At 42.3% G+C, this 13,195-nt stretch overlaps 1 protein-coding gene across 2 annotated transcripts in view; it reads left to right on the plus strand.

Annotated features, from left to right (window-relative positions):
- iqck (IQ motif containing K) overlaps positions 1 to 13,195 on the plus strand; it is a 97,045-nt gene that overhangs the window by 64,243 nt on the left and 19,607 nt on the right. For both annotated transcript variants that reach the window (XM_072560230.1, XM_072560231.1), the window contains exon 8: positions 11,941 to 12,055. In XM_072560230.1, the coding sequence (XP_072416331.1) occupies positions 11,941 to 12,055 (115 nt within the window). The remainder of the gene's footprint in view (positions 1 to 11,940; positions 12,056 to 13,195) is intronic.

Genomic DNA, 13,195 nt, shown 5'->3' on the forward strand with positions numbered 1-13,195 from the left:
AAAGGGATAGGTATATAACGCAGGGCAAAAGTTATAGCTGGGGGAAAGGCAATTACAATGCAATTAGACAAGACTTAGGAAGCACGGGATGGGGAAGGAAACCGCAGGGGATGGGGACAATTGAAAGGAACAGCTATTGTGAATCCACGATAAGCATGTACTGGTCAGGCAAGGAGGTAGTTGTCCAGTGCGGGAGCTGTGGTTTACTAAGGAAGTTGAATCTCTTGTCAAGAGGAAGAAGATGGCTTATGTTAGGATCAGATGTGATGGCTTAGTTAAGGGGCTTGAGAGTTATAAGTTAGCCAGAAAAGATCCAAAGACAGGGCTAAGAAGAGCAAGGAGGGGACAGGACAAGTCATTGGCAGATAGGATCAAGGAAACCCTAAGGCTTTCAAATATATCGGGAATAAAAGAGTGACTAGAGTAAGATTAGGGGAAATCAAGCATAGTAGCGGGAAGTTGTGTGTGGTATCAGAGGAGATAAGGGAAGTGCTAAATGAATACTTTTTGTCAGTATTCACACAAGAAAATGACAATGTAGTCAAGGAGAATTCTGAGATACAGGCTACTAGACAAGATGGGATTGAGGTGTTAGCAATTCTGGAAAATGTAAAAATAGATAAGTAACCTGGGCTGGATGGGATTTATCCTAGGATTCCGGTTTCTGGACAACTGGGGTTCTTTCTGGGGAAGGTGGGACCTCTATAAACAGGATGGTCTACACCTGAACCTGAGGGGCACCAGTATCCTTGGGGGGAGGTTTGCTAGTGCTCTTTGGGAGGGTTTAAACTAACTCTGCAGGGGCATGGGAACCTGGACTGTAGCTTTAGGGTACAGGACCTTGAGTGTAGGGAGGTTAGGAACATGGCATCGATCTCGAAGGAGGGTGCCTGTAAACAGGAAGGTGGCTTGAAGTGTGTATACTTCAATGCCAGAAGTATAAGAAATAAGGTAGGTGAGCTTGCAGCATGGGTTGGTACCTGGGACTTCGATGTTGTGGCCATTACAGAGACATGGGTAGAACAGGGACAGGAATGGCTGTTGCAGGTTCCAGGGTTTAAATGTTTTAGTAGGGTCAGAGATGGGGGTAAAAGAGGGGGAGGTGTGGCATTGCTTGTCAAGGATAGTATTACAGCAGTAGAAAGGGTGATGGAGGAAGACTTGTCATCTGAGGTAGTGTGGGCGGAGGTTAGAAATAGGAAAGGTGAGGTCACCCTGTTAGGAGTTTTCTACAGGCCTCCTAATAGTCCGAGAGAAGTAGAGGAAAGTATTGCGAGGATGATTCAGGAGAAGAGTGAAAGTAGCAGGGTGGTTATTATGGGGGACTTTAACTTCCCAGATATTGACTGGGAAAGCTATAGCTCGAGTTCGTTAGATGGGTCGGTGTTTGTCCAATGTGTGCAGGAGGGTTTCCTGACACAATATGTAGACAGGCCAACAAGAGGTGAGGTCATACTGGATTTGGTTCTAGGTAATGAACCAGGCCATGTGTTAGACTTGGAGGTAGGTGAGCATTTCGGGAGCAGTGACCACAACTCGGTGACTTTTACTCTAGTGATGGAGAGGGATAAGTGTGCACTGCAGGGCAACAGTTATAGCTGGGGGCAGGGAAATTATGATGCGGTGAGGCATGACTTAGGATGCGTGGATTGGAAAAATAGGCTTCAAGGGAAGAACACAAATGATATGTGGAGATTGTTCAAGGAACAGCTAATGGGTGTCCTTGATAAGTATGTACCAGTCAGGCAGGGAGTAAAGGGTCTTGTGAGGGAGCCATGGTTTAATAAGGAATTGGAATCCCTTGTGAAAGGGAAGAGGGCGGCCTATGTAAAGATGAGGCGTGAAGGTTCAGTTGGGGCGATTGAGAGTTATAAGGTAGCCAGGAAGGATCTAAAGAGAGAGCTAAGAGCAGCGAGAAGGGGACATGAAAAGTCCTTAGTTGGTAGGATTAGGGAAAACCCAAAGGCTTTCTATAGGTATGTCAGGAATAAAAGGATGACTAGGGTAGGTATCGGTCCAGTCAAGGATAGTAGTGGGAAGTTGTGTGTGGAGGCGGAGGAGATTGGAGAGAAACTAAATCAATACTTTTCGTCAGTATTCACTCAGGAACAGGACGTTGTTGCTGATGTGAATATTGAGTCACAAGTGATTAGAATGGATGGCCTTGAGGTACGTAGGGAAGAGGTCTGGGGAATACTGGAAAGGATGAAAATAGATAAGTCCCCTGGGCCTGATGGCATTTATCCTAGGATCCTCTGGGAAGCTAGGGAAGAGATAGCGGAGCCATTGGCCTTGATTTTTATGTCGTCGTTGTCTACGGGAATAGTGCCAGAAGACTGGAGGATAGCGAATGTGGTTCCCTTGTTCAAGAAGGGGAGCAGGGATAGCCCGAGTAACTATAGGCCAGTGAGTTTCACTTCTGTTGTGGGCAAAGTCTTAGAGAGAATTGTAAGGGATAGGATTTATGAACATCTGGATAGGAATAATGTGATCAAGGATAGTCAGCATGATTTTGTGAAGGGCAGGTCGTGCCTCACAAACCTTATTGAATTCTTTGAGAAGGTGACCAAGGAAGTGGACGAGGGTAAAGCAGTAGATGTGGTGTATATGGATTTTCGCAAGGCATTCGATAAGGTACCCCATGGTAGGCTACTGCAAAAATTACGGAGGTATGGCATTGAGGGTGCATTAGAGGTTTGGATTAGGAATTGGCTGGCTGGAAGGAGACAGAGGGTAGTAGTTGATGGTATAGGTTCATCTTGGAGCGCAGTTACTAGCGGTGTTCCACAAGGATCTGTTTTAGGACCATTGCTGTTTGTCATTTTTATAAATGACCTGGAGGAGGGGCTTGAAGGCTGGGTGAGCAAGTTTGCGGATGACACGAAAGTCGGTGGAGTTGTGGACAGCGAAGAAGGATGTGGCAGGTTACAGCGCGATATAGATAAGTTGCAGAGCTGGGCAGTAAGGTGACAAATGGAATTCAATGTAGCTAAGTGTGAAGTCATTCACTTTGGTAGGAGTAACAAGAAGATGGATTACTGGGCTAATGGTAGACTACTTGGTAGTGTGGATGAGCAGAGGGATCTTGGTGTCCATGTACACAGATCTCTGAAAGTTGCCACCCAGGTAAATAGTGCTGTGAAGAAGGCATATGGTGTACTGGGCTTTATTGGTAGAGGAATTGAGTTTCGGAGTCCTGAGGTCATGTTGCAGTTGTATAAGACTCTGGTGCGGCCTCATCTGGAGTATTGTGTGCAGTTTTGGTCGCCATACTATAGGAAGGATGTGGAGGCACTGGAACGGGTGCAGAGGAGGTTTACCAGGATGTTGCCTGGTATGGAAGGAAGATCGTATGAGGAAAGGCTGAGGCACTTGGGGCTGTTTTCATTGGAGAAAAGAAGGTTCAGGGGTGACCTGATAGAGGTGTACAAGATGATTAGAGGGTTAGATAGGGTTGACAGTGAGAACCTTTTTCCGCGTATGGAGTCAGCTGTTACGAGGGGACACAGCTTTAAATTAAGGGGTGGTAGGTATCGGACAGATGTTAGGGGTAGATTTTTTACTCAGCGGGTTGTGAGTTCATGGAATGCCCTGCCAGTAGCAGTGGTGGACTCTCCCTCTTTATGGTCATTTAAGCGGGCATTGGATAGGCATATGGAGGTTATTGGGCTAGTCTAGGTTAGGTAGGCTTTGGTCGGCGCAACATCGAGGGCCGAAGGGCCTGTACTGCGCTGTATTTTTATATGTTCTATGTCCTATGATTCTCTGGGGAGCCAAGGAGGAGATTGCAGAGCCTTTTGCTTTGATCTTTATGTCATCATTATCTACAGGAATAGTGCTAGAAGACTGGAGTATAGCAAATGTTGTTCCTTTGTTCAAGAAGGGGAGTAGAGACAATCCTGGTAATTATAGATTAGATTAGACTACTTACAGTGTGGAAACAGGCCCTTCAGCCCAACAAGTTCACACCGACCCTCCGAAGAGCAACCCACCCAGACCCATTCCCCTACATCTAACGCTACGGGAAATTTAGCATGGCCAATTCACTCAATCTGCATATTTTTGGACTGTGGGAGGAAACCGGAGCACTCGGAGGAAACCCACGCAGACATGGAGAGAATGTGCAAACTTCACACAGACAGTTACCTGCGGCGGGAATTGAACCTGGGTCTCTGGCACTGTGAGGCAGTAGTGCTAACCACTGTGCCATCGTGCCACCAGACTAGTGAGCCGTACCTCAGTTATGGGTAAAGTGTTAGGAAGGGTTATGAGAAAGAGGATTTATAATCGCTTATAAAGGAATAAGTTAATTAGGGATAGTCAACACAGTTTTGTGAAGGGGAGGTAGTGCTTCACAAACCTTATTGAGTTCATTGAGAAGGTGACCATACAGGTGGATAAGGGTAAAGTGGTTAATGTGGTGTAGGTGGATTTCAGTAAAGCGTTTGATACGGTTCCTACGGTAGGCTATTGCACAAAATACGGAAACATAGGATTGAGGATGATTTAGTGGTTTGAATCAGAAATTGGCAAGCTGAAAGAAGACAGAGGATGGTGGTTGATGGAAAATATTCATCCTGGAGTTCACTTATTAATGGGGTACAAAAGCGCAGCAGGTCAGGCAGCATCCAACGTCGATTCTCCTGCTCCTTGGATGCTGCCTGACCTGTTGCGCTTTTCCAGCAACACATTTTCAGCTCTGATCTCCAGCATCTGCAGTCCTCACTTTCTCCTATTAATGGGATACCACAGGATCTGTTGGCCACTGTTGTTTGTCATTTTTATAAGTGACCTAGATGAGGGCAGAGAAAGATGGGTTAGTAAATTTGTGGATGACCCTAAGGTCGGTGGAGTTGTGGATAATGATGAAGGATATTGTAGGTTACAGAGGGACATAGATAAGCTGTAGAGCTGGGTTGAGAGGGGGCAAATGGAGTTTAATGCTAAAAAGTGTGAGTTGATTCACTTTGGAAGGTGCAACAGGAATAAAGAGTACTGGGCTAATGGTAAGACTTGGTAGTGTAGATGAGCAGAGAGATCTCAGTGTCCAGGTACATTGATCCTTGAAAGTTGCCACCCAGTTTGATAGGGTTGTTAACTTTTATTGGTAAAGGGATTGAGTTTTGGAACCATGAGATCATGCTGCAGCTGTACCAAACTCTGGTGCAGCCACGTTTGGAGTATTGCATTACAGGAAGGATGTGGAAGCTTTGGAAAGGGTTCAGAGGAGATTTACTTGGATGTTGCCTGGTATGGAGGGAAGGTCTTATGAGGAAAGGCCTAGGGACTTGAGGCTATTTTTGTTAGAGAGAAGAATGCTGTGAGGTGACTTAATTAAGACATATAATATAACTAGAAGGTTAGATAGGTTGGACAGTGAGAGCCTTTTTCCTTGGATAATGATGGCTAGCACAAGGGGACATAGCTTTAAACTGAGGGGTGATAGATGTACAACAGATATCAGAGGTAGTTTCTTTACTCAGAGAGTAGTACGGGTTTGGAACGCACTGCTTGCAACAGTGGTAGACTCGTCAACTTTAAGGGTATTTAAATGGTCATTGGATAGGCATATGCACGGGAATAGAATAGTATAAATTAGATGGGCTTCAGATTGGTTCCACAGGTTAGCACAACATTGAGGGTCAAAGGGCCTGTACTGCGCTGTAATGTTCTATGTTCTATGTACACTTGTTCAGTTCATTGACCAGGATTTTAAGCAACAGTTTGAGATTCTCAACTGAAGAATGTTGTGCTGGAAAAGCACAGCCAGTCAGGCAGCATCTGAGGAGCAGGAATGAGCTAATTCCTGATGAAGGACTTATGCTTGATCTCCAGCATCTGCAGTCCTCACTTTCACCTAGTGAGATCCTCAGTCAGAAGGCAGGAAGAACTCAGTGTCTGGAAACACCAGGCTGCAGTTGTTTTGAACACTAATAGCTAATGGATGCATTTGGTAATATTATATGAGAACTGGAGGTTTCTACTCAACTGCTCAACCAGTCACAGAGTTGCCATAATAGTGCTGAAAGACAGCAAAGAAGGTTACCTCAGAGTACAACGGGATCTTGATCAGATGGGACAATGGGCTGAGAAGTGGCAGATGGAGTTTAATTCAGATAAATGCGAGATGCTGCATTTTGAAAAATCAAATCAGAGTAGGACTTATACACTTAATGGTAAGGTCCCGGAGAGTGTTGCTGAACAAAGAGACCTTGGAGTACAGGTTCATAGTTCCTTGAAAGTAGAGTCGCAGGTAGACAGAATAGTGAAGAAGGTGCTTGATATGCTTTCCTTTATTGTTCAGAGCATTGAGTAGAGGAGTTGGCGGGTCATGTTCGGCTACACAGGACATTGGTTAGCCCACTTTTAGAATATTGCGTGCAGTTCTGGTCTCCTTCCTATCGAAAGGATGTCATGTAAGTTGAAAGGATTCAGAAAAGATTTACAAGGATGTTGCCAAGGTTGTAGGATTTGAGCTGTAGGGAGAGGCTGACCAGGCTGGGGCTGTCGGAGAGTCGGAGGCTAAGGGGTGACCTGATAGAGATCTGTAAAATCGTGAGGGGCATGGATAAGATAAATGGACAAGGTATTTTCCCTGGGGTAGAGTAGTCCAAAACTAGAGGGCATAGATTTAGAGTGAGAGGGGAAAGATATAAAAGGGACCTCAGGGGCAACTTTTTCACACAGAGGGTAGTGCGTACAGTGGATGGAACAAACTGCCAGAAGAAGTGGTGGAGGCTGGTACAATTACAGCATTTAAAGGGCATCTGGATGGGTATATGAATAGGAAGGGATTAGAGGGCTATGGGCCAAGTGCTGACAAATGAGATTAGATTAAGTTAGGATATTTGGTCGGCATGGATGAATTGGATTGAAGGGTCTGTTTTCGTGCTATACATCTCATTGAGTTAAAGGTAGTATTCCTGGGAGTATCGTAAGAACATAGGAACAGAAGGAGGACATTCAGCACCTCTAGCTTCCAATGCCATTCTAAGTCATGCCAGATCTTCTACTTTAATACTCTATTCTAGCACTGTCTCATATCTATTGATGTCATTAGTAATGAGAAATATATTAATATCTGTCTTGAACGTATTCAGTAACTGAGTTTCCACAGCCCTCTGGGTAGAAAATTCTCTGGGTCCACAACCCTACTGGTGAAGTTCACCCTCATCTCAATCGTGAATGGTTTATGTTTCATTTTGAGATTGCATCCCCTCATTCTGAACCTCACAGCCAGGGACATATCCTGAGTGCATCTGCTCTGTCTATGTCTTTAAGAATTTTGTGAGCTTTTACAAGATCACATCTCATTCTTCTAAACTTTTTAGAACGCAGTCTCCTCAATCTGACCTCATAGGACAATCCTCCCATCCCAGGAATCAGTCTGGTGAACCTCTGCAGTACTTCATCTGTGGGCCAGGTATATCCTTCCATAGACAAGGGGACCAGAACTTCACACATACTCATGGCATGGTCACATCAGTGTTCTATTCAGTTGAAACAAATTTCTTTGCTACTCAAACTTCCCTGAGAAAAAGGTTAATTTTTAAAAGGCTACCTTTGAATTGCTTGCTGCACTTGCTTCAGTGACTTAGGAACAAGGTGACCTAGGTCCCTTGGACATCAGCAATTTCCTTATTACTTAAGAAGTATTCTGAACCCTTGTTCCTCCTATCAGCGTGAATAAGCTGACACTACTCAAACATTATATTCCATCTGCTATGGTCCTGCCTGCCCCCTCATCTTCCTCACAACTGATTCCCATCAAGTTTCATATTATCTGCAACCTTGGAAAAATTACAATTGGCTTGCACATCCAAGTTATTGGTTTATATAGTGAACAACTGGGCCCAAACACTCTTCTTTGATTATTCACTGGTCACAACTTGCCAGCTGCAAATGATCATTTATTATTCCTTTCGGCTTTCTGTCCTTTAACCAATCCTCAGTCTATGATAGTATATTACCCCTAACCCCAAGCAATTTAATTTAATTTGATAAAGTGGGACTTTATCAAAAATCTTCTAAAAATCCAAACACGCAGCATCCACTAGTTCCTCCTTCTCAAATATGCAGATGGAATCATCAAAAATTCTTTTTAAATTTGTCAAACATGATTTCTCCTTCAAACATTCAAGTTGACTATCCAATCAGACAAGTATTTTCTAAACATCCAGTAATCATGTCCTTTATAACCAATTCTTGTATTTTTCCCTACTATTGATGTCTTTAGGTCCCTGACTCTCCCTCCTCTATTCTTAAACATTGAGGATACTTCTGCAACCTTCCAATGTGTTTGCATCATTGCAGAATTAATCAGATTTTGAAAGTGATTACCACAGCATCCAATATCTCTATATCCTTCTCTTTCAACTCTCAGTTGTGAAAATCATTGGATCCTAAGTATTTCTACATTTTCAGTCCCATTAATTTCTCCAGTGCTGCAATGCTATTAATACTAATCTCTTTCATTCCACAGTTACACTTGACCCCTGGATCTTAATTATTTCAGGGAGATTTTGTTTTCCTCTGTGATGATAGTCACAAAGTACTACTTAACTTCTCTGTCAATTTTCTATTTCCTATTATCTCTGATCTATTTGGACCCACATTTGTCTTTGCTAATCTTGTCCTTTTTACATACTTATAGAAGCTGCTTTTTTTTATATATTTCTGTGTTTTTATATTTCTTACTATTTTACATTCTTTCTCTTTTTTTCTTTATAATTTCTTGGTCAAATTTTTCTGAATCCTAATATTCACCAATCCTCAGGCTTACAATGTTTTTGGCCATGATTTGGAGATGCCAGTGTTGAACTGGGGTGTACAAATTTAAAAATCACACAACACCAGGTTATAGTCCAACAGGTTTAATTGGAAGCATTAGCTTTCGGAGCGTTGCTCCTTCATCAGGTGATTGAAGGAGCAGTGCTCCGAAAGCTAATGTTTTTGGCAACTTTATAAGCCTCCTCATTTTATCTAATACTATCTATAATTTCCCTTGTTAGCCATGGCTGTCTCTTTTTTGTTTGTTGGGTATTTTTGCATTAAAGAAATATATATATATTTGAAAACAAGCATTAATTCTTTAAAAGTAGCCATTGCCTATCTGCTATCAAATCTTCACATAAAACAAAGAACTGTGGATGCTGAAGATCTGAAATGAAAACACAAGTTGCTGGAGAAATTCAGCAAGTTTGACATCATCTGTGGAGAGAAAACAGATTTAACATTTGGGTCCAGTTACCCTTCTTCAGAACTGACAGTAGTTAGGAAAAGGCAGTGTACAGTATATGCTGATGACTGGGGATGGGGATAGAGGAAAGGCTGAGTGGATGGATGGAGACAAAATCCAGAGGGAGAGAAAGAAAATTAGGCAGACAAATAGAAATAAGCTGGGGAAGGAGAAAAGCTGACAATGGGGACCATGAGTAGATGAAAATGGCTTGGCTGAGCTGAATACAGCCCATGTCATTAACAGGGCCTGGGGTGTGGGGGTAGGTAAAGGACATGGAAGGATGTGTTCAGGTTTCAAAATTATTGAACTTGATGTTGAGGACTGAAGATTGCAGAGCCTCCAAACAGAAAGTGAGATGCTTTTCTTCCAGTTTGCACTGAACCTAGCTAGAGCATTGTAACTGTCCATAAAAATGACCCTGAGCTTCCATTTACCTGCCACTTCAACATACCACCAACAAGTCTATTTCAGGCTGTTGCAGTGCTCCAGTGAGGCTTGGCGCAAGCAAAATTAAAAACCTTCATTTCAAGTTGAACTGTATCTTTTCCAGATTTAATAAAAAATTCTGTCATACTATGGTCATTATTACTGAAAGGTTAATTTACAACAAGATATAAGTTAGCTCTTTCTCATTGTATCTTACTATACTGTATCTAGAATAACCAGTGCCTAGTTCGGTGTTCAACATATTGCTCCTACAAACTATCTCAAACATCTTCCAGAATGCTTCCTCCAAAGGACCTCATTAGATTTATCAGTCTGTGATTTATCACTCCTCTAAGACTGCCTTGTAACAGGGTCCACCTCTCAACATTCCTCTCTAATGGCTATTGGCATCACTTGTGCATCAGAAATTGGATGTGCCAGTGCAGACACAGACCTCCCCATTGATAAATTCCCCAATGAAAGGATTTTTCTGTGTCACCACCACCACCAACATGACTCCCCACCCTTCCCCCATCTGTAATCACTCACTAATGAGTATGACTTCCACGAAGGAAATTATCTGTATATTTACATCATCAAGATTCCTGAACAGAAAAAGCTTCATGCTTTACACTCCATGTCCCACTGGTGAATGCTTCTGCAATCTACATGGGAAAACAGGAACATAGGAACAAGTAGGCCATTCAGCTGTTCCATCTCTCAATGAGATCATGGCTGATGTGTGGCCTAAAGCCACATACCTGCCTTTGGTCCATATCCTATAATAGCTTTGCTTAACCAAAATGTATTTATTTTAGATTTAAATTTAGCGACTGATCCTGCATCCACTGTCATTTGTAGAAGAGTGTTCCAAATATCAATCACTCTTTGTGTGTGGAAATGCTTCCTAACATCTCTCCTGAATGGTTTGGCCCTGAATGGGCGGCACGGTGGCACAGTGGTTAGCACTGCTGCCTCAGAGCGCCTGAGACCTGAGTTCAATTCCCGACTCAGGCGACTGACTGTGTGGAGTTTGCACATTCTCCCCGTGTCTGAGTGGGTTTCCTCCGGGTGCTCCGGTTTCCTCCCACAGTCCAAAGATGTGCAGGCCAGGTGAATTGGCCATGCTAAATTGCCCATAGTGTTAGGTAAGGGGTAAATGTAGATGTAGGGGTATGGGTGGGTTACGCTTCGGCGGGGCGGTGTGGACTTGTTGGGCCGAAGGGCCTGTTTCCACACTGTAAGTAATCTAATCTAATCTAATTCTCAGACTGTGCCCCCGGTTCTAGAGTCATTGGAAATAGGTTATCTTTATTAGATTAGATTAGATTACTTACAGTGTGGAAACAGGCCCTTCGGCCCAACAAGTCCACACCGCCCCGCCGAAGCGCAACCCACCCATACCCCTACATTTACCCCTTACCTAATACTACGGGCAATTTAGAATGGCCAATTCACCTGACCTGCACATCTTTATGTATCCTAAGATTTCAGATTGTTGTTAACCTTTTAAATTCTAGAGAATACAGGGCCTTTTTTGTATAAGCCTTCCTCATAACTTAACCCCTTAAATCCAGTTTATTATTCTAGTAACCTACGATGTACACTCTCCAAGGCCTGCATCCTGCCTAAGGTGTGGTACCAGACCTGCTCACAGTACTTCGAGTGGGCTGTAACCAGGGTTTGTGTAACTGCAGCAAAGCAACTGCATCCTTATACTCCAGTCTTCTAGATTAAGAGAGACTATACAAATGGGGGAGTTACAGAGAAGCTAGTTCAACTAGTTGGAACATCTATGATTATGAGGAGTCCACAAATTAGAGACAGACCTTTCAGGAGTGAGGTTAGCCAGTATCTTCACATGCAAAAGGCAGTAGATGTTTGGAACTTTCTTCTGCAAATCTGAATCAAACACATATGTTGGAGAAACTCAGCAAGTCTGGAAGCATCTTTAGAAAGAGAAACTGAACTAAAATTTCCAGTCAGATTTGACTCTTCTTCAGAGTTACATGGAGTTAAGTTGCAAATCTGTTGTAAACGCTGAAAGAGGCTTCAGGAGTTGCCCAACTCCTGTTCATGTAATATGCTTGAAGTTATGCTATTGAAGCATGAGTTCTAAATTGAAATAGCATAAGAAAACAGAGCAACAAAACATCAGAACTGTTTAAATCAATTCCTTTCAAAGTGGCCCAAACAAGACAGGTTACCAAAATTTTAAAAAAAGTTGAACAAATTTTTCATGTTTTTGAATGTGTCTGATTGTGCTCTCACAGGTTCGCTGTGATTCAGAAATACAAGAACTGCGGCAGTGGCAGAAAGAACTAAGAGAAGAGAACAGAGGTTTTAAGGAAAAAATAATTAAATTTTGGGCTGATCAGGAATCTAAAGGTAAGATAAGTTTGTATCAAAACTTGAACTTCAGTGTATTGTATAAGATAATTTAACAGATTTCTAGAGAGTAATAATATTCTAAGGTAAATGTGACATTAAGTTACCATTTCTCCTTTTTCTGTCAGCACTAATTTGTTCAAGTCAAGCAAGATCATTTAGTCACTGTTACATAGTTCCTTTCAATTGAAAATAACTTGCATTGTAATCCAGACCTGCACTAATCCAGAAATATTTGAAATTCTCCACATCAGTTGGTGAGCATTATTCTAAATAAAACTGGAATAAAGAGCTCATCTTCATAATAGTGATCATGAAATTACATTTATTTGGTAAATACCCATCTGTTTAATGAATGTCCTTCAGTGGAGAAAATCTGCAACCTTTACCAGGTCTGGCCTACATGTGACTGCATACTGAAACAAATGTGATAGGCTCATAACTACCATCTCAAATGGCCTAAAAGGTCATTCAGTTGTATTAAACGTCTAATAAAGGGGATTGAATAAGAATTAAATCAGACTGATCACCCTTTGTGAGTGTACTTATACCACTAGGACTGCAGTGGTTCAGAATGGTGTCACCTGTTCGAGAGTATGTAAGGAATGGCTATTAGTATACTGCTCATGTTTCAAAAATAAATTATAAAGAAAAAAAATCTGAAAATATGGCAGCTTTCAAAATGGACAGACAATGACTCTACCAAATTAACCCTTGAGATTATGCTGCAATGAAATAAACACCAGGATCACAAATGATGAGAGAATCTTCGTTCCTGCTTTGAAACCAGGAGTAAGAATGAGAACAGGAATTCCATTTCACAAGTCTACGTTGATTCTGCCAAAACAGAGTATGACTTTCTAAATGCCCTATTAGCTCATTCCTAATATTGTCATATTTTCCTTACTATTGATGTCAGGCTATATGCTCCCCGCTGTCTTCATCCTTTCTCGAATAGCAGTTTTCATTTATTACCATCCAATCGGTAACAATAATCTACTAGAGGATTTAGAGAATTCTAAGAGATGCAGTCTCATGCATCCTCAATCTCTGCAGCCACCTCTTAAATAAAAGCAGGAATGTCTGTCCTTCTTCTGTTCCCTTCTTCCTTCCTTCAACTCCCTCACAGGTAGCAATCAG

The sequence above is a fragment of the Chiloscyllium punctatum genome, chromosome 40 (assembly GCF_047496795.1).
Source record: "Chiloscyllium punctatum isolate Juve2018m chromosome 40, sChiPun1.3, whole genome shotgun sequence".
NCBI lineage: Eukaryota > Metazoa > Chordata > Chondrichthyes > Orectolobiformes > Hemiscylliidae > Chiloscyllium > Chiloscyllium punctatum.